The sequence below is a fragment of the Dama dama genome, chromosome 11 (genome assembly GCF_033118175.1).
Source record: "Dama dama isolate Ldn47 chromosome 11, ASM3311817v1, whole genome shotgun sequence".
Taxonomy (NCBI): Eukaryota; Metazoa; Chordata; class Mammalia; order Artiodactyla; family Cervidae; genus Dama; species Dama dama.
The window spans coordinates 88,181,390-88,203,594 of record NC_083691.1 but is presented as its reverse complement, the minus strand read 5'-3'; the positions used below and the strand labels follow the sequence as shown (position 1 = coordinate 88,203,594).

Below are 22,205 nucleotides of genomic sequence, written 5' to 3'. Positions count from 1 at the left end.
CTTTCAGTTACTTGTTAACTCAATTTCCTTTGATTTTTAAAACTTCTCTTTTTATCTTTTTTTTTTTTCATAATATACCTGTATGTTTATTGCTTTTCTAGCTTAATCTTTGTTTCAGAAATTAGGGGAGTGGGCATGCTGCACGACTTGCCAGATCTTGGTTCCCTGACCAGAGATCGAACCCACACCCACAGCAGTGAAAGGGCCAAGTCCTAACCACTGGACCACTAGGGAATTCCCTGAAAAAAAATTTTTTTTCATGTATTTCTAATTGCCACTCCATTTCTAGTTTTTTAATTTTGATTTATATTCTTCTTAATCAATTCAAAAATTGATCTGAAAAAGAAAGTCATAGTTCTCATCAGTTTTGTAGGTAAATCTTTCCGATCTTTTATAATCTATTCTGTATTCTCCTTTTTTCTTATAATAACTATGTGTGGGGTTTGGATTCAGTTCTTTTCTTTTGCTCCTTTTTATGTGAAATTCGTTTTCCTGAATTTTAAAATAAAAAGTGGTTTAAGGTAGTGTGTCTAAATCATGGTTCTAGAGCTCCCTCTTCTGATGAGTCTGTGAAATGAAAGTTTTTTTTTTTTGGTCCTCCTGGTTCCTTCTTTAGCCTGTTTCTACTCTGCTGCTCAATTTAGATTCTCTTCCCAGCTGTTTCTTCTTAATGTGGGGCTTTGTGCTGGAAGAGAGCTTTGCTTGGTTACTTTTGAGAGCTCACAGGGTCATACTACTCCAGTTCTTCCTATCTTATTGCAGACCCAGTTTATTTATCTGGTATTGAAATGTGCGAAACACCTTCCAGTTCCCAGCTGCCTTTCTCAAATTCACTGCCCTAGATTTCCATGAAGAGCTAGTTACCTGTTGTGAGGTTTTTAGGTCAATCAGATGCCCTATTGTGTCCCTCCTCCACAGACGCTGATACCTTAGAGGTCTTACAGTTTGTATTTGGGTTTTCTTAGGGTGTTGTGTTATCTCTCTTTTTTGGGGGCGGGGGGGTAGGTGTTGTCCATAGGTTTTTGAATGTGTTATCTTAGTTTCTGTTTTTATGGGAATATTCGGGGCATTTCAAAAAATGCTACCAATACTTCTGTCTTTCAAGAATCCTAGCATAATTCATAATGACTGCAGAATTTTACAATATATGAATATATCATTTTTTATTTAATCAGTCCTCTAATATATAAGTTGTTTTTTTTTTCTTAGCTGTGCTGTACGGCATACAGGATCTTAGCTCCCCAACCAGGGATCAAACCCATACCCAGTGCAGTAGAAGCATAGAGTTTTAACCACTGGAGCACAGGGAAGTCCCCCGAGGACATTTTTTAATTGGGGGTGGGGGGGTTTTGTTGTTGAGTTGAATGAATTCTTTTGTGTCTTCATCAGACATACTGTTTGCAAGTATCTTCTCCCATTCAGTAGGCTGCCTTTGATGGTTTCCTTCACTGCAAAAGCTTTTTAGTTTGATGAGGTCCCATTTGCTTATTTTTGCTTCTGTGGCCCTTGCCTGAAGAGACAGATCAAAAAAATACTGCAAAGGCTGATGTCAAGGAGCTTATTACTGCTTGTGTTTTCTTAAGTTTACTCGTGTACATGGTACGGGAAAATGTTCTAGTTTTGTTCTTTTGCATGTAGCTATCCAGCTTTCCCAGCACCACTTGTTGAAGGAGCTGTCTCTTCCCCTTTGTATTTTCTGCCTCCTTCATTGTAGACTAATTGACCTTATGTGTGTGGATCTATTTCTGGGTTCTTTGTTCTGTTCCATTGATCTGTGTGTCTGGTTTGTGCCAGTACTGTACTATTTTGATTACTATAATTTTTGTAGTATAGTTTTGTCGGGAGAATGTGTAATTTCCTTGGTTCTGTCTCACCACAGCAAAAATTTGAAGCAGTGGACCAGTGTTACTGCTCAGTTACAGCTCAGTTTTATTTGGCAAGCAAAGGAAAATACATCCTTGAGGTGGGAGGATGGGCCAACTCAAAAGAAGAGAGGGTCTCAATTTTGGCTCCTTTTTTAATCTTCTTTCTCCTCCCGCTGAACCTGCCCTATGTAAATTGGGCTAGCCAGGAGGGCTGTTTGTTTCACCTGAGGTTCTCACTCTGGTCCTCAGACCTTCCCTTGTTCTATTTTTGCGGGCTTTTTCCTTTCTTTGTCTTTTAGCCACCACTATTTTGGACTCCTTTTTCCTATTCTAGCTACCTAACATTGCCCCAAGAGATGGGAGGCCCAGTTCTTTGGGAATAGGGGCATCAAGGTCTCTTTGGCCACTTGCTGCTGAGCTGGGATGGTGAGGGGCATTGGGCCTCCCCCTCTCACTAGTCTCAAGTCTCAGCGTCCTTATAGCAGTATCCATCTAAGGGTGAGTGATGTTTTCCATGCTCAGGTGTAGTTTTATATATCCTTGTTGAACTGGCACCACATGTTGTAGCTTGTTGACCTGGGCAGAGACAAAATGGGTCAGACAATTGATAATACATGGAGCAATCATGAGCAGCATCAATATGGTGATAACAGGGATTAGTAGGAGCATTAACCAACTCCAAATTCCCCCTCGCCGGGAGAAGGAGCCCCCAAAGAGAGATTGGAGCCACCCCAAGAACTCTCTAGCTCATTCTTTGAGATCCTGTACAAGATGTTTTTTTGAGGACTGTGTTTTTCCTGAGGACTGTGAGACTTTCTTTAACTTAGCTGGAGGTATTTACCCAGAAACAATATGTCTCATTCAAGATGGCTCAATTCCCTCCTTGTTGAGGGATCAGGAGATCTATCTCCTGTCTTTTTTGGAGTACATCCTCTGCCAAGCTGTGTTGGCTCTTTAGAACTATCTTGAGAAATCTTATCCCCAGAAACTTGATTTTGGGGGTGTTTATTAGACTGACCCTCATTTGTAGTCCTGAATAGGTATCTGAGATCTCCCAGGGGCTCACAGGTATATTGAGCATCCTCTTCTGTTTTCTTCCATGACTTGACTCGTGAGTAGTTGAATCCAGGAGTCATGTCCTGGTACCTTGACTGCTGTGGGGATAGAAAGTATTACAGGGTAGGGGCCCTTCCATGTGGGCTGGAGTTGAGCCTTTGGGGACCCACCTTTCCAGACTTTAATTAGGACTTGAGTCCCTGGAGCATTTAGTGGTGACTCTTTAGAATCTTTTGGGTCCTGGTTGACACCCCACAAAACATATATCTTGTTGGAATTGCCCAATGGCCATGGTATAAGACTGGAGGATTTGAGCCTCTGGATCTAGGAGGAGGTCACTGACATAAACAGAAGGTTTCCCATATAGCATCTCATAAGGACTAAGACCAACCTGTCCCTTAGGGGCAATACGGGTGCAGAGTAGAGCTATTGGTAAAGCCTCCTTCCATCCCAGGGAGGTCTCCTGGGTTATCTTTATCACTGATTTTAAGAATTGGTTGGCTCTCTCTACTTTTCTTGAAGACTGAGGCTCCCAGGCACAATGGAGATAATAAGTAATGCCCAATGTTTTAGAGACCCCTTGGGTGACCTTAGAAGTAAATGATGTCCTATTGTCACTTTGTAATGACCCGGGAAGGCCAAATCTCAGAATGATTTCATGGAGCAGTTTTTTTTTTACCACCTCCTCAGCCTTTAATCCAACCTGCGACTGTATCTATCATGACTAGTAGGTATTTATACCCTTGAAAAACTGGCATCTAGGTGAAGTCCACCTGCCACTCCTTTGCTGGGTAGGTCCTATGCTGTTAGACAGGCTGGGCCAGTTGGGGTCTTCAAGCTCCTTGGGGGTTGTTTAATTGGCCAGTGGGACAAGAGGAGACCCATTTGCCTTACAGTTGTTTGGAGGCCTATTCCTCTGAAGGACCTTTCTAGTAATCTTTGGAGGACCTTCTCTCCTAAATGAGTGGTGGCATGTAAGGAGTTAACCAACTTCCATTGGAGGTTCCCAGACAGAAAAAGGAGTCCTTCCTTTTGGAACCACCCCATATGATCTTCTTGAAAGCCCTCACTCTTAGCTTTAAGAATCTCACCTTCAGTATATGAAAGATTTTCTGGCAAACTAGTCTGTGGAACTAAGGTGGCCACTCCTATTAGGTCATGGTTCTGTAACGCTGCTCTCTTTGCTGCCTGATCAGCTGCTCGGTTCCCTCATGCCACTTCTGTGCTCCCTTTTTTGGTGTACTTTACAGTGGGAGACTGAAACATCAGTGGGCAGATGGACTGCCTCCAAGAGCCTAAGGATTTTATCACCATATTTGATAGGGGATACTTGGGTGGTCAAGTGGCCTCTTTCTTTCCAAACAGCAACATGTGCGTGTAGCACCAGAAAGGCATACTTGGACTCAGTGTAAATGGCTCCTCTTTTTCCTTTTCCCAGCTCTAAAGCTCGAGTCAGGGCCATGAGCTCAGCTAATTGGACTGAAGTACCTGGTAGCAAAGGTTTGGCTTCTGTGGTCTCAAAATTGGAGACTACTGCATATCCAGCTCTTCTTTTTCCATCCAAGACAAAGCTGCTTCCATCACTGTACCAAATTTCCTCAAGATTGGTCAGAGGACCTTCTGACAATCCCTCTCAGGGTTTTGTCTAGTGGTCCAATGTTTCCAGGCAAGAGTGAAAAGGGAGAGAGTCCTCAGGGGTAGGTAGGAGGGTAGCTGGGTTAAGAATCTCACAAGGGGATGTAGTCAGGCCTGGATTTTCCATCAGCATTACTTGATATTTGAGAATCCTTTGATCAGACATCCATAAATGGTCTTTTCCATTCAAGAGTTGTTTCACTTGGTGGCTGGTAAAAATAGTTAGTTCTCCCCCAGAAGAGAGTTTTAAAGTATCTTCTGTCAGGACTGCAATAGCTGCAAGATTTCGAAGGCAGGGAGGCCAGCCTCGGGCAGTTGGTTCAAGCCTCTTGAATAAGCAAGCTACAGGCTGGGGCTCAGGTCCCAACCTTTTAGTTAACACTCCAAGGCTCTTCTTTTTTGTGGACATAAAGTTGGAATGCTTTTTCTAGCTCTGGCAACCTCAAGGTGGGTGCTTGAGTTAAGGCTTGTTTTAGTGTAGTCTGTGCCTTCTTTTGAGGAGTTCCCCATATCAGTGGGATTGAATCATCCTGTTCCTTCAAGCTTTCATATAAGGGCTGGGCAATTAAACCATAGTTGGGTATTCAGATTCTACAATACCCAGTTAGCCCCAGGAAAGCTTACAGTTGTTTTCGAGTTGTGGGGGAGGGCCGCTGGAGGATTCCTTGTACTCGATCAGAGGACAGCCTCTTGGACCCATGTGTAATCTGAACTCCCAGGTAAGTGACCTTTGTCTCAATCATCTGTGCCTTAGCACAGGAGACTTTATATCCCCTCTCTGCCAAAAAGTTTAGGACCTGAATTGCAGGTTGTTGGGCATTTTCCTCATCTGGAGAGCAGATTAGTAGGTCATCTATATATTGTAGTATTTTCTCATTAAGTCCCAGGTCCAGATTTAGGAGATCCCAGCAAAGAGCCTGCCCAAACAGGTAGGGGCTGTCTCTGAACCCCTTAGGTAATACTGTCCAAGTCATCTGTTGGTATTTTTCTCCTGGAGGTTCCCACTCAAAGGCAAAAAGATACTGGGATTCTTTAGGCAGTGGTATGCAAAAGAATTCATCCTTGAGATCCAAGACTGTAAACCACTTGGCACTGGGTGGGATTTCTCCCAAGATTACATTGGGATTGGGTACTGTGGGATGGAGGGGGGCTATAGCTTCATTTATGATCTGGAGATCTTGAACTGTTTGCCAGGTCCCATCCTTTTTCTTTACAGGGAGGATTGGAATGTTACATGGTGAATTGGTGGGGACCGATAGCCCACAGGCAAGGAATTTATTTGTTAGAGGCTATAGTCCATCCTGAGCTTCTCTTCTGAGATGGTGTTGTTTCTGGTTTGGAAACCGAGTGGGATCTCGGAGGACAGTGATGACCAGTTCAGCTTGGTGGGCTCATCCAGGAGTCCCCTGGTCCCACACCTGGTGGTTAAGTTTGTCCTCCCATGGTTTTTGGTCTCTCCCTATTGGAGAGGGTGTAATGGGTTCCTCAGTAGTAACCAGAAGCTGTAGGGCTCGGGGGCTGAAAAGCTTCCCATCACAAAGGTGGTCCCCAGTTTAGTGAGTATATCTCTTCCCAGTAAGGGGTTAGGACACTCAGGGACCACCAGAAACTGGTGGGAAAATATTTGTCTATCCCATCAACAAAGAAGTGCTCGAGTGAATCTTTTTGTAATTGTTTTTCCTGTAGCACCCAAAATGGTACAGGTTTGGGAGGAGAAGGCTCCAGAGTAGGAGGTCAGGACAGAGCAGGTAGCCCCTGTGTCAACCAAGAAATTCTCGGACCTATCTGCCACATCGAGTTGCACCCTTGGCTCCAGCCCCGTGATGGTTATCTGTGACAGGCGGGCTGGCTGGAGTGGGCTGCTTCAGTCCTGTTGAACTACCATGAGGGAAAGCTTGGCACTTGACCTTGAGGCTCTTGGGTTTCAAGGGCAGTGTGCCACCCAATGTACCGATTGATGGCATTTGTAGCAAGCCATTTTAGGAGACTTGTCAAGATTTGGACACTCTTTGGCCCAGTGTCCTGCCTGTCTACAGATTAGGCATTTGCCTTGTGCCTTGTCCTTTAAGGATTTGGGGTTTGCCATAGGACTTCCCTGGAGGGCAGCCAGCATCTGGGCATGCCTTGTCTCTTTCCTTTTCTCCCTTTCCTGGGCCTTGGCCTCCCTCTCCTGTTGTTCTCTGTTATAAAATGTATTGGGGGCTAGAGTCTGGTGGCTGGAGTCTGGACCATCTCATCTAAAGAGGCAGCAGGGTCCTCTTGCTGTAGCTGTTGTAACTTTATCCTGATGTCTGATGCACACTGGGACAGGAATTTGTCCTTTAAAATCACCTGTCCCTCGTAAGAGTCTAAGTCCAGATTGGTAAGTGGGATTCTTATTGGGCTCCTGAGTTATTGCTGACCCCTGGGCATAGCTGATTACTTTTGGCTGGGCTGCTTTTAGTCCTGTGTTTACACAGATCAGAAAATGATCCCTTTCCCAGTTGTGCTCAGGGTCATTATAATTCCAATTAGGATCTGAAGAGGGAACCACAGTTTCCCCCACTGTGTATTTATCGCTTGACATGTGAAGCCCTGTAGCATACCTTTGGGCTTCCTTTAAGACCCTAGCATACTTAGGGTCAGATAAAGTTTGACTAAATATGACCGTGATGTCCTTCCACGTCAAGTCAAAGGCCAAGGTAATGTGTTGGAATGTATCACATTCCAATATATCTATATATTTATTGGGTCATCAGTATAGCTTCCCAGGTCTTACTTGATCTGAGAGAGAGAAGGGCTTATGAACCTGGACTGGCCTGAATTTTCCAGTTTCAACTAAGGGACATACTCAAGTTGGCTTTTGTGGAGGGGATGGTCCCGGATATGGGGGCACATTTGGATAGAAGGAAGGAGCACCAGGCAACTTGGGAGCCTTGGGAGGTGAGCCTTCACAGGGGGCTTCCTTCTCTTGGTTGTCTGTGCCTAACACCATTTGCCTGGTAGGCTCACTTTTAGGCAATACAACAATCCCATACTTAACACAGAGTTCCTTCATATCTCTTAATCAGAAGGAAATTTGGACATAGGGGATCTCTGTCCATTTCCCTTATCTTTTGCAGAGTAAGTCTAGCTGCAGGATGGCATTGTAATTTAAACTCCCATCCTCAGGCCAGTGTTCCTTATCCCCCAGATGATACCGTGGCCACTCAGTGGCACAAAAGAATTTTAAGTGACTTCTCCTTAGAGTTTGAGGATTCGAACAGCTTCCATTTATCAAGAATGCATCTCAAGGGCATCTGTTGGGAAGTGAATTGGTTATTTTCCATCTGAAAGACAGTGATGACAGAGAGGAAAAGAAAAAAAAAAAACAAAAAACTAATAGGCCTTCTTCTATTTTTATGGGTGGACTTCCTTAGGGGACAGTCTTTCTGAAGCCTGTCCTACTCAGTATTGTTGCAACCTGAGAACTGGGTGTCCTCAGGTCAGGGTGCAGATCCCCTGCAGGCTGAATTGTGACAGACTCCAGGAGATTGAATTCCTGGGCAGGTCAAGGCAGGTTGGCCTCCCGAGAATTTGGTCCCTGGGCAGGTCAAGACGTGTCAACCTCCTGGGACCCCTGAACTGGTGGATCCCCAAGCAGGTTGAGGCGTGATAACCTCCCAAGGACCAAATCCCTAGTAGGCAGGTCGAGGTAGGTCAACCTCCTGGGACACCTAGCTGGGCTTGGGCATCCCCAAGGTCTCCAGCGTGACCAGTGCTAGGTAGGATTAAGGGGTTGTAATCTGAACTCACTGCTGGTTTGTCCACCACAGATAGGAATAGATATCATGATGTAAAGCAATCCAAGCCTGTGCCCTGAAACTGGGAACCTGTTGAACCTTATCCTCTTATTGCTCTGAGGGAATGTAAGTCCCTGATTTCTTCCCTCAGTCCTCCATAAGAGCTGTTTAGGGTGTTTCCAATGGTAAACATTCATTGTCATAGACTAACTTTAGGTAATTAAAGAAGTAATGACAAAGGAGTGAATTATCTTGACCTGTTAGGGGCATTAAGAGTATTTTAATAATAAGTGGGGTGGAGCTATGTTGTCTACAAGGGGGCAGAGTCTGGCTGTAGGAGTTAGTAAGTGGTTTAAGAACAAATTGATAAGAGGCAATAGACTAGACGTTACATAAAAGTGGAGTGTAGATTTGATCTGGGGTTATGTTTGTAACTTTAGGACAAGGGTGGTAAGGATTTGGGCCCAAATGGCCTGCAGGGCTAACTCCCAAAGTGGCAGACACTATCCTTGGAAGCCCAGTTGCCCTGGAAGGGATACCACCAACAGATGGACTTCTAGCTGGCATTGTGTGCCTGTCACTGCCATAGCAGTTTCACTGAGAGATGCTGCTGTTGCACATTTTGTAGGAAACATGGAAGATGAAGGCCTAACTATCTACAGGGATTAGATATTATATAGTATTTCTCTCCCGAGGGCCGGCTATTTTCTGGTTGTCTCTCCCGAAGGTAGTAGAAACAACATTGTGGGCGCAGACAGGGCTCAGGAAAAGAGCAAGAAACAGGATTGAAGGGGGCAGGGTACAAATGTGAAAGAATGAGGTAGCCCAAGGGCATAACATAAACCGATTAAAATTAAATAGGTCCAAGACAAGTCAAATTTAACTAAACCTTGATTCTCAATCTGCAAGCTTAATGACACACCCAGAGGCACCAGGACAGTTCCAAGGCACTATCAAGAGACCAAGGAGTGGATGGTTCTCCAATTGTTGGAATGATCCTCCCTCTTCAGCATAAGAAATCACACACTCTGGACTGTGCATCTCTCTAATCAGAACAAATCTACCTCTTACCTATTGCTGTGTCTTTCTCTGAATTTTTTGCAATGAGACATCAAGAGCCTGAGCTTCATTAGGTCCTGAAACCAGGCACCCTGGGTTTTGGCTGAACTTAAGTCCCAGTCCTGGGTATTCATTGGAAGGACTGATGCTGAAGCTGAAACTCCAGTACTTTGGCCACCTCATGCGAAGGGTTGACTCATTGGAAAAGACCCTGATGCTGGGAGGGATTGGGGGCAGGAGGAGAAGGGGATGACAGAAGATGAGATGGCTGGATGGCATCACCAATTCGATGGGCAGCTCCAGAAGTTGGTGATGGACAGGGGGGCCTGGCATGCTGTGATTCATGGGGTCGCAAAGAGTCGGACACGACTGAGCGACTGAACTGAACTGAAGTCCCAGTCGGATATGACTGAGTGACTAAGCATAGCACAGAGTCCCTGCCATGTGGGTTTGAGTCCCAATCTTAGGTAAACAGTTTCAAACACAACTTTCAGAAATGGAAAGATGATGAACTGCCCAATACTTTGTAAGCAGTGGCATAGATGGAGAGAGGAGCTGAAGGACGGGAGAAAAAAGCAGTGGGGAAAACATGCCGAGGAATCCCCTTCATAACCTGCTGGAAAATCTGGTAAATACCTGACCTCCGTTCACAGTTTTCATTGGCCTGATCTTTGGCACAAAAAAGATTAAGGACAGAAGAACCCCCACCTGCTTAGGCAACAGCTACTAAGGTGCAGCAGATAGTAGAGCCTTTGGGACACACTGGGACTAGCCCCTGCCAGAGTCCCTCAGTTGCACCCACTGCCATTCATGGTGTTCTGGGAAACAAGAAATTAGAGATTGTAAAGGAATTTAGATTTTGTTAGCCATATGTCCTTCCAGCCATCAGAGCAAAGCCCTCCTACCTTAACCGGAGGTCTTCTGAAATCTGAGACTAAGCTGCGTGATCTTTCTGCCGAGCTTACTTTTGCTGTCCTGGTCTCCAGCACCCTAGGCTTGTTGTCACTGCCACTGTGCTGGGTTTTCTTCCTGTTCAGCTTCCATCACGTGAGCTTTCGCCAAGTTGGGCTTCTGCTGTGCTTGGCCTCTGCCTTGCGGGGGCCTAGCCAAGATTGTTTCAGCCGAGTTAAATCCAAGTCATGGAGCCAGATATGTTGGAGGAGTATATAATTTCCTCGGTTCTGTCTCGCCACAGCAAAAATTTGAAGCAGCATACCTGTATTTCAGCTCAGTTATAGCTCAGTTTAAATGGCGGACCAATGTTACAGCTTGGCTACAGCTCAGTTTTATTTGGCAAGCAAAGGAAAACACATCCTTGAGGTGTGAGGGCGGGCTGACCCAAAAGAAGAAAGGGGCTCAATTCTGGCCCCTGTTTTTAGGTTTTTTTCTCTTCCTGCTGAGCCTGCCCTATGTAAATTGGGCTAGCTGGGAGGGCTGTTTGTTTCGCCTGAGGTTCTCACTCCTGTCCTTGGACCTTCCTTTGTTCTATTTTTGTGGGCTTTTTCCTTTCTTTGTTTTTTGGCCACTGCTATTTTGGACTCCTTTTTCCTATTCTACCTACTTAACAGTTTGAAGGCAGGGGGCATAATACCTTTGTTCTTCTTTCTCAAGATTGCTTTGGCTATTTGGGGTCTTTTGTGGTTCCACATAAAATATGGGATTATTTCTTCTAGTTCTGTGAAAAATGTCATGGCTGAATGTGCTTTGCGTAGTGTGGACATTTTAGCAATATTAATTCATCCAGTCCATGAACACAAACTATCTTTCCATTTATTAGTATCATGTTTAGTTTCTTTCATCAGTCTTGTAGTTTCAGAGTACGTGTCTTTTACCTTCTTGGTTAAATTAATTCCTAGATATTTTGCTCTTTTAGATTCCATTGTAAATACAATTTTCTTGATTTTTCTTTTTGATAGTTCATTTTAGTGTATAGAAATGCAGCAGATTTCTATATATTAGTTTTGTATCATGAAACTTTGAATTCATTTATTAGTTCTAATAGTTTTTTGTGTACTCTTTAGGATTTTCTATATATATTATCATGTCTTCTCTTATCTTTTACTTCTCTTCCATTTTGGATGCCTCTTATTCTTACTCTCCTCTGACTGCTGTGGCTAGAACTTACAGTACTATGTTAAATATAAGTGGCAAGAGTGGACATCCTCATCTTGTTCCTGATCTTAGAGGAAAAGCTTTTAGCTTTTCATCATTGAATATGTTAGTTGTATGTTCATGCATGTGTGCATACTCAGTCACTCAGTCATGTCAGACTCTTTACAACCCTGAGAACTAGAGCTCACCAGGCTCTTCTGTTCATGGAATTTCCCAGGCAAGAATTTTGGAGTGGGTGGCCATTTCCTTCTCCAGGGGATCTTGCAGGCCCAGGGACTGAACCGACATCTCCTCTGCCCTGCGCTGGCAGGTGGATTCTTTACCGCTGACCCGCCGGGGAAGCCCTCCTGTTTGTCACGAATGGCCCTCACTGTGCTGATGTCTGTTCCCTCTATGCCAACTCTGTCGAGAGTTTTTATCATGAATGGATGTTGAATTTTGTCAAATGCTTTTTCTGCTTCTATTGAGATGATCATATGATACCATTCTTGATATTTTTGTTTTGTTTGTTTTAATCAAAATAGGATCATTATTGTACCTACTATTTTATTATCTTTTGAAAGCAAAATGTGTAATGACCATTTTATCAAGTTAGGAAACATACTTCTGACCATCATTCTACTGCCTGGGCTCTTTATCCTCCTGGTAACCTAGGCTAGAAACCTTGAGATTGTCTTTTGATAAGTTCATCTCCCTCATTCATTATTATATCCAGTTGAAAATCGAAGTCTCCCACTTCTAACCCCTGGAATATCATGAAATCATTTGTCCCTCTGTAGTCCTACTATATCTTGGCCTCTCCATTGTTAACCTAGACTGTTTTAGTAAATTCCTAAATAATTAGCAGTTATCCATAACTGTAATTTTTCTGAACTCTGATAATCTTACTTCTGTTGGATTGCTGCAACTAAAACTCCTTATTCATGATTTTTAGAACCCCACAGCTAGCCTTTCTTTTTAACTTTATTACCTAAACTTTCTTTCTTCTTTACGTTCTTCCTTTCCTTATTTGCTTCCTCCTTTCCTCCCCTTTGCTTCCTGTCTTTTCTCTTTCATTCCTTTTCTGCCCCCTGAAATACTGTACTTCTTTTATATGGTAATGTTGCTTATTCTTGCCCAAACATGCCATGTTTTCAACTGCTATTGCCCCAGCTTAGAATGCCTGTCTCTACCTTTTGAGATTTCATTTAATCACCAGACCTAGATCAGATGCCATCTTCTTTTGAAGTCTTCCTCAACTGGAATTAATAGCTATCTTCTCTGCCCTTTCAGTGCATTTTTCCATATACTTCATTTGTGTTCTGCCTTCTATTGCTATGTACCTGCCTTCCTCCTATATGGATTTCTTTCTTTTTTTAATATTTTAATTTATATTTTATTTAGAGTCATAAATTACGTTATTAACTCTTTGCATCAACAATTACTACTAAAGTAGTTTTCAAGGAATATCAATAAAATGTTTGTTTCTAATGGAATTTTCAGTAGTATAATTCTAAGCAGTCTTTTTCTTATGATTTTGTCCCTTTTAGGCTGGATCAGTTCACGTGAGAATTCGACGAGATGCCAATGAACAAATGGTTCTTGCTCATGTGACCAACAGGCTGTACACGCTTGTATCTACTCTGACTGTTCAGATTTTCAAGGATGATTGGATCAGGCCTGCCTTACTGTCTGGGCCTGTTGCAGCCAATGTCCTAAACTTTTCAGATCATCACGTAATCCCAATGCCGCCTCTGAAGGGTACTGATGATTCAAACCCCGTCACATCAACTCCAGCTAAACCTAGTAGTCCACCTCCAGAATTTTCATTTAACACCCCTGGAAAAAATGTGAGCCCGGTTATTCTTCTAAATACGCAAACAAGACCTTATGGTTTAGGTCTTAATCATGGACACGCACCTTATAGCAGCGTACTTAATCAAGGACTTGGAGTTCCAGGCATTGGAGCAACCCAAGGATTCAGGACTGGTTTTACAAATATCCCAAGTAGATATGGAACTAACAATAGAATTGGACAACCAAGACCATGATGTACTGTAATTTAATTTATTTTTATGAGAAATACTGACTCCTTGAGTTTCAGTTTATTTAGTAATCCACTTTGCATTGACTGTTCAACCATTTACTCTAAATGTTAGAGAGTAGTAGGCTTGTTCACATTTCATGAAACCAATGAAACTATATTTTTGTAAAACATATTTGGGGCAGTGAAAACCTTTTAAATGTTACAGACTTTAAATAGGCTTCCTTTAAAAGCGTGTTCTCTAAATTTGAATTTTGCTATCTTTGGTTTTGTAGTTGACTGCAGTGTGATATAACTTTGCCTTTATAAGAGAACCACTTGATGGAGTAGATTTGTCACATTATTAAAAATATAATGCTTTCTTCAGTGAAATTTATAAACATGCTTCTTGAGTACACATTTTAGGAAAGGAAAAAAATGTTTATTCTAAAAGTAAAAGTCTCTTTTATAGATTTTCCAAACTCAATTGCTACATTTTTCTTTGAGGGCCTCCTGCAGTATGCAAAGTAAAAGCAAACATTTTTATCAGAAATTTTGAAACATATTTTACTGTCTGGCACAGTTAAAAAATTTTAATTATCAGTTTTTTAATAGTTTTTCTCATTAAAAATTTCAATACATTTGTAAGTGACCCATCATTCTCACAATGTCTTGTTTTGGTTAAATAAACATCTTATCCTTAAGTGATATGCAGTGAAGGAATCCCAGTTTTCAGTTTTACGTTTAATTAAATACTGACATAATGGTAGATTTTTATCCTTTTTGTCACCTTTTTATTGGTTGACTTCAATTTTTCATTTTATTAACAAAGTATCACATATATTACCAAAATATGTGGAATTCCATACATAGTACTTTTGATCCTTTTTTCAAAGTTGCATGAACAATTTGAATTTAAATTATATAATTTTGCCAAAACCTAGTGCACCTTAGGTTATAGAATGTAGTATTGGTTAGATCTGCAGTAGGCAGTTTCTAACTTACTTTGTTCTGCTTTATTGAAAATAGTGAATTTTTAACATTTTTTATAATGATGTGTGAGAATCATGTAGATTATTTTATTTTTAAATTATTTTCCAAATGCAAATGTTAAGGACTTTCCAACATGGCCAGTATTACTTATAAAAAGTATAACAAGCAACAGTCACAAATTACCTATGATTTTTTTTTTTCTCGTTTTAGCATGCATTTTATACTTAGGTTTTTAAAATGGATTTTGAGAGTGGATTCAGCTTTTCTAGAATCCAGTACTCCTGGAGATTTGTGACATTTCCAGCCATCAGCAAATATCTAGAGAAGTGTTTTGGCTGTTTTTTTTTAAGTTTGCAACTTTCTTCAATCAACTCATCCTCTTTTAAATATAAGCAACCCTCCCAAATTCCTGTTTCTTTATAGTGAAGTAATAAACACCTAAGAAGCCATCTCTGTCAAATAGAATTGTAGTCATGCTGTGATAATAAGTAACCATGTCCCAAGTAACTTTTGCTTGATGAGGAGTTGATCATTGTCTTTGACATTTGCAGCCCTGTTCAGGCATTTGACCTGCTGAAGAAATAGAGCCCACACCACCTTGACTGCTGGGGAAAGTGAAACGTAAATGGGATAAGGCAACCTGTTCCTTGACATTTGTGTTTTGTCCTCCAACTATTACTATACCTATTATTGGTCTACTATTACAGGGTGATTTTTTCTCCATTGATCTCAGCTAAATGTGAATTTGGGTCATGCGTGAAATCTGAAGAACTGCCTTGTACTGAATGATGATTAAGAGGTATGTGCTACCATGCTATGCATGTCTTCTCCGTCTCCATGGGATTTTTAAAGTGCCCGGGTACTAAACACAGTTCTGTGCAAGGTTAAATTCCTGTTTCCTCAACACTCATTCAGAGGTTACATCTGTTCTGTTGTCCTTCCAAAGGTGCTTTGATACGCGACTACACTACTTGAGAGGTTGCATATGGGTTCTCAAAGGGTTGGCTCTACTTACTGAAATTTGATAATGCCAACTGCTGCAGGTGACATTGCTCTAGGCATTATTATATGAAGAAGTCTTATTTGCCAACCTTTGGTTCTGGATATGAAAATAAGAAACTTGGCCAGCATAAGCCTAGATTTAGTAGCCCGACTGGTAAACCTTGCCACAGAGTTACATGAAGCTAGACCAAGAAGGAAGTTTGAGTTAAAAACTTGACCCATGGTTTGTGATTAAGAGCAAGTTCCATCGAGTGTGATTAATCTTGTTTGAGAAATTACTGTATTATAATGGGGGAAAACACTGGGCTGGAAGGCAAGAGATTTGGATTCCAGTCCTGATGCTGCCATTGTGTGAGTAGTTTTATAACCATGGGTAAGTCATTTAACTCCTCTGAGGTTTCTCATCTGTAAAGTTAGGGTGGGGATGAAGTAGTTGATCTTTAAACTGTCAGCTCTAAAACTGTATTACTAAATCTGCAGAAAATATATCCATTTGTGAAATAGAATACTGTACCCAGAATTTCTTTTTAGTGACTACCTCAACGTACAGGCCAAGTGTTACCTACGCCAACACCCAAGCCATTAATTTGAGGTGCCATGAGAACAGAGGGTAAACTACAGGCTGAGATTTGGTTTTTGTGTATTTCAGAGTTGCCTCAAGTTAAATCTGTTTAGCTTAAACAGATTTTTCTTAGACTTCTTTCTTTGTGAGGAAGGATTATTTTTGGAGGTGTTGGGGAAAAGATTAGGACAAGGTACTCTTACCTTTCACGGGGTACAAAAGAATGGGATCCATTTTTTCTTATTTAATCTCTGAAGTCACAGATGGAATTGCATACATGTATCAGCAACTGGTTTAACTACTCATTCAAGCATCTGATTGAGCTACTCATAAACTGCCAATTTTTTGCTTAACTAAAGATTGCTGATTTTTTGGGGGGGGGCGGGGAGCCTGATCTGCTTTTTATACAAGAAAATACTTTTACATTCCACATTGTTTGAATTAAACTATTTGAATAAAGAACATACATGGACTTTTCTCTCTACTTTTAAATAATTTTGGCCTGTTTCTTTCAATAGCTATTTATTGGTAACTTTGTATCATATTTAGCAAATGCTTGTCAGGAGTATAGTACATGCCATGCACTGTACAAAGTAAATGTGCATATAGAGTATATAAATTTTGGTGACCTGCTATTCTTGAGACTGAAGGGAATATAAGGATGAACAGGAGTCCCCTTCAAGTAGCTGATAAAAGTGACCAGACACCAGAACCATTTATCAATTCAGTTCATTCACTCAGTCAAGTCTGACTCTTTGCAACCCCATGGACTGCAGCATGCCAGATCTCCCTCTCCATCACCAACTCCCGGAGTTTACTCAAACTCATGTCCATTGAGTCGGTGATGCCGTCCAACCATCTCATCCTCTGTCTTCTCCTGCCTTCATTCTTTCTCATCTTCAGGGTCTTTTCAAATGAGTCAGTTCTTCACATCAAGTGGCCAAAGTAGTGGAGTTTCAACTTCAGCATCAGTCCTTCCAATGAATATTCAGGACTGATTTCCTTTAGGAGAGACTAGTTGGACCTCCTTGCAGTTCAAGGGACTCTCAACAGTCTTCTCCAACTCCACAGTTCAAAAGCATCAATTCTTCAGTGCTCAGCTTTCTCTGTAGTCCAACTCACATCCATTCATGACTATTGGAAAAACCATAGCTTTGACTAGACGGACTATTGTTCGCAAAGTAGTATCTCTGATTTTTAATATGCTGTCTAGGTTGGTCATAACATTTCTTCCAAGGAGCAAGCGTATTTTAATTTCATGACTGCAGTCACCATCTGTAGTGATTTTGTACCCACAAAAAATAAAGTCTCTCACTGTTTCCATTGTTTCCCCATCTGTTTGCCATGAAGTGATGAGACCTGATGACATGATCTTAGTTTTCTGCATGTTGAGTTTTAAGCAAACTTTTTCACTTTCATCAGGAGGCTCTTTAGTTCTTTGCTTTCTGCCATAAGTGTGGTGTCATCTGCATATCAGAGGTTATTGATATTTCTCCTGGCACTCTTTGATTCCAGCTTGTGCTTCATGCAGTCCAACATTTCTCATGATATACTCTGCATATAAGTTATATAATCAGGGTGACAATGTACAGCCTTGACGTACTGAAACCAGTACATTTCCTGATTTGGAACCAGTCTGATGTTCCATGTCTAGTTGTTCAAACTATTGCTTCTTGACCTGCATACAGATTTCTCAGGAGGCAGGTCAGGTGGTCTGGTATTCCCATCTCTTAGGAATTTTCCACAGTTTGTTGTGACCCACACAGTCAAAGACTTTGGCATAGCCAATAATGCAGAAGTAGATGTTTTTCTGGAACTCTCACTTTTTTGATGATCCATTGGATGTTGGCAATTTGATCTCTGCTTCCTCTGCCTTTTCTAAATCCAACTCAAACATCTGGAAGTTCACAGTTCACATACTGTTGAAGCCTGGCTTGGAGAATTTTGAGCATCACTTTGCTAGTGTGTGAGATGAGTACAGTTGTGCAGTAGTTTGAGCATTCTTTGGCATGGCCTTTAAACTGACCTTTTCCAGTCCTGTGGCCATGCTGAGTTTTCCAAATTTGCTGGCATATTGAGTGCAGCACTTTCCCAGCATCATCTTAGGATTTGAAATAGCTCAGCTGGAATTCCATCACCTCCACTAGCTTTGTTTGTAGTGATGCTTCCTAAGGCCCACTTGACTTTGCATTCCAGGATGTCTGGCTCTAGATAAGTGATCACACCATCGTGATTATCTGGGTCATGAAGATCTTTTTTTTATAGTTCTTCTGTGTATTCTTGCCACCTCTTTTTACTATCTTCTGCTTCTGTTAGGTCCATACCATTTCTGTCCTTTATTGATCCCATCTTTCATGAAATGTTCCTATGTTATCTCTGATTTTCTTGAAGAGATCTCTAGTCTTTCCCATTCTATTGTTTTCCTCTGTTTCTTTGGATTGCTCACAGGGGACGGCTTGCTTATCTCTCCTGGCTATTCTTTGGAACTCTCCATTCAAGTAAGTATATCTTTCCTATTCTTTGCCTTTAGCTTTTCTTTTCTCAGCTATTTGTAAGGCCTCCTCAGACAACTATTTTGCCTTTTTGCATTTCTTTTTCTTGGTCTTGATCACTGCCTCCTGTACAGTGTCACCAACCTCCATCCATAGTTCTTCAGGCACTCTGCCTGTCAGATCTAATCCCTTGAATCTAGTTGTCACTCCCCCTGTATAATCGTAAGGGATTTGATTTAGGTCATACCTGAATGGTCTAGTGGTTTTCCCCACTTTTTTCAATTTAAGTCTGAATTTGGCAGTAAGGAATTCATGACTTGAGCCACAGTCAGCTCCTGGTCTTGTTTTTGCTGACTGTATAGAGCTTCTCCATCTTTGGCTGCAAAGAATATAATCAGTCTGATTTTGGTATAGACTGTCTGGTGATGTCCATGTGTAGAGTCTTCTCTTGTGTTGTTGGAAGAGGGTATTTGCTATGACCAGTGCATTCTCTTCACAAAACTCTATTAGCCTTTGCCCTGCTTCATGTTGTACTCCAAGACAAAATTTGCCTGTTACTCCAGCTGTTTCTTGACTTCCTACTTTTGCATTCCAGTCCCCTATAATGGAAAGGACATCTTTCTTGGGTATTAGTTCTAGAATGTCTTGTAAGTCTTCATAGAACCGTTTACCTTCAGCTTCAGCATTACTGGTCGGGGCATAGACTTGGATTACTGTAATATTGAATGGTTTGCCTTGGGAACGAACAGAGATCATTCTGTCATTTTTGAGATTGCATTCAAGTACTGCATTTCAGACTCTTGACTGTGATGGTTACTCCATGTCTTCTAAGGGATTCTTGCCCACAGTAGTGTATATAATGGTCATTAGAGTTAAATTCACCCATTTATACCTGTCATCAATTTAAACTCCCTTCCACTTCCTCCTCTTCTTTGGCCTCATTTTCCTGGCATCCTCCTCTTTTCTGTCTCCTTTTTATTTGAGTGATGAAATTAAGAAAGTTGATTTCCATGGACGAGGCCAGCTAAGAAGATGATGCCCCACATCGTCCTGATATCAGTAAAAGAAGAAAACGTTTAGAAGGGGTGTGAGTTAGTCAGACACTGTTGAGAAGGATAATATTTAGATATATAGTGGATTGCTGTTTACTTTCAGACTCTTGAAGTATATGAGCAAAGTTTTTTGTTTCGTTTTTTCATTAGCCAGGCCTTTATTGCAATCATGCAATTTAAGAAACAATTCAAACATCTCAGTTACAACAGTAAGCATACATTTCTTACTTATAAGTCTGCAGGGCACCTGGGGCAGTTCTTTTGAGCAAAGATTTTTAAATCACCAGGCTGAAAGTAATGGAGTCCCCAGAGCATTCAGAGGCTTAGGGTACCCTTTATTTAAGCAATTACTAGTTTAAAAGCACCTTTAAGAACACTGACATCATAGTCATCAAGTTGCCACCCAATAAGCTGAACCTCTTGCAGAAAAGTTAGTTTGGATAACACGTGGCTAAGTTTCCTGACTAATGATGCATCAGGTAAGAGTCCTTTCGTACTGAAGTCAAAAAACACCAGTTGCTTAAGATTCTCAAATCCACTCATGAAGGCAAGCCATCCATCGCTGCTCACACAATTTCCCGCCAAATCCAACTGCTGGAAGTTTTCCAGAGGATTCTTTTCAAAAAATACACCTGAATAAAAACAGAAATAAATTCATTAACTGGAAAAAAAATTTTTGTTTTAAATTTTAGAGAAATGGCTATGTTTGGACCAGGGCTTTGCTTAAGAAAGAAATTAGAATTCTCTGTGTAGTTAGAAAAGTGATTATAAACCTGGTTCATTATATTTACAAATTATATTTTTCCTAAAGTATAAGGGAATCTGATAAATACCAATTATAGCAAACCAATATAAATGAATTATATACTTTTTCTGTTTTCCTGACTTTTCCAAGAAATGGAAGATTGTAAAAATTGAGATGTGGGCGATACAATTGAAATATTCAGTACCTATTTTCAAAACTGGAGTCAGACTTTGGCAACATTAGGTCATTTCCTCTTCTGGAGAAGCATATGCTACTTAATGATTGTTTCTTTGGGTATGAAATGTTCCAAAGTGTAAACTTGAGTAAGTAAACTCCTTCAGTATCTCAAGATAAAGAGTTTTGGGGTTGTTATTTTAAACCTTCTTTAAACTCTTCAGGTGGAGAAGGCAATGGCTACCACTCCAGTATTCTTGCCTCGAAAATCTCATGGACGGAGCAGCCTAGTAGGCTGCAGTCAATGGGGTTGCTAAGAGTCGGACACAACTGAGCGACTTCACTTTCACTTTTCACTTTCATGTATTGGAGAAGGAAGTGGCAAACCACTCCAGTGTTCTTGCCTGGAGAATCCCAGGGACGGGGAGCCTGGTGGGATGCCGTCTGCGGGGTCACACAGAGTCAGACACAATTGAAGCGACTTAGCAGCAGCAGGAAACTTCAGGAATTTCCTTACAGAATAGGGCACTCTAAAGTACCTCCTCCAGGGACTGCCCTTAGGGTACCATCCTTATGGCAGAAAGCAAAGAAGAACTAAAGAGCCTCTTGATGAAAGTGAAAGAGGAGACTGAAAAAGTTGGCTTAAACCTCAACATTCAGAAAACAGATCATGGCATCTGGTCCCATCAGTTCATGGCAAATAGATGGGGAAACAATGGAAACAGAGACTATTTTGGGGGGCTCCAAAATCACTGCAGATGATGACTGCAGCCATGAAATTAAAAGACGCTTGCTCCTTGGAATAAAAGTTATGACAAACCTAGACAGCATATTAAAAAGCAGAGACATTACTTTGCCAACAAAGGTCTGTCTAGTCAAAGCTATGGTTTTTCCAGTAGTCACGTATGGATGTGAGAGTTGGACTATAAAGAAAGCTGAGCACTGAAGAGCTGATGCTTTTCTTAAGAGTTCCTTGGACTGCAAGCATTCCAACCAGTCCATCCTAAAGGTGATCATTCCTGATTATTCATTGGAAGGACTGATGCTGAAGCTGAAACTCCAATACTTTGGCCACTTGATGGGAAGAACTGACTCATTGGAAAAGACCCTGATGCTGGGAAAGATGGAAGGTGAGAGAAGGGGATGACAGAGGATGAGATGGTTGGATGGCATCACTGACTCAGTGGACATGAATAAACTCTGGGAGTTGGTGATGGACAGGGAGACCTGGCGTGCTGCAGTCCATGGTGTTGCAAAGGGTTGGACACGACTGAGCGACTGAACTGAACAGGGCTGTCCTGGTGGCTCAGTGGGTCAGAATCCACATGCCAATGCAGGAGACAGGGTTTCAATCCCTGGTCCAGGCAGATCCCACATGCCTCGGAGCAACTAAGCCCATACGCCACCACTGTTGAGCCTGTGCTCAAGAGCCTGCCAGCTACAAATACTGAGTCCACACACCCTGTAGTCTGTGCTCCGCAACAAGAGAAGCTACTGCAAGAAGAATGCTTACTGCAACTAGAGAGTAGCCCCCGCTCTCTGCAATTGGAGAAAAGCCTGTGTAGCAACAAAGACCCAGCACAACTGTAAATAAATAAATGTTTAAAATTATTAAAAAAAAAAAAAAAACTCCTACAATGGAAAGGTAAATATCCTAGCCATTACCATGAAGTCAAAGGTTAAACACCCTAAGAA

General features: G+C 41.6%; 2 protein-coding genes across 3 annotated transcripts in view; one reads left to right on the top strand and one right to left on the bottom strand.

Annotated features, from left to right (window-relative positions):
• Window positions 1-13,564, top strand: part of SLC30A6 (solute carrier family 30 member 6) — a 42,458-nt gene extending 28,894 nt beyond the window's left edge. For both annotated transcript variants that reach the window (XM_061155645.1, XM_061155646.1), the window contains one exon: window positions 13,018-13,564. In XM_061155645.1, the coding sequence (XP_061011628.1) occupies window positions 13,018-13,518 (501 nt within the window). In that variant the 3' untranslated portion in view covers window positions 13,519-13,564. The remainder of the gene's footprint in view (window positions 1-13,017) is intronic.
• Window positions 13,565-16,550: 2,986 nt separating this feature from the next.
• NLRC4 (NLR family CARD domain containing 4) overlaps window positions 16,551-22,205 on the bottom strand; it is a 47,383-nt gene continuing 41,728 nt past the window's right edge. The window contains exon 9 of the mRNA XM_061155644.1: window positions 16,551-20,223. Coding sequence (XP_061011627.1) covers window positions 19,931-20,223 — 293 coding nt within the window. The 3' untranslated portion in view covers window positions 16,551-19,930. The remainder of the gene's footprint in view (window positions 20,224-22,205) is intronic.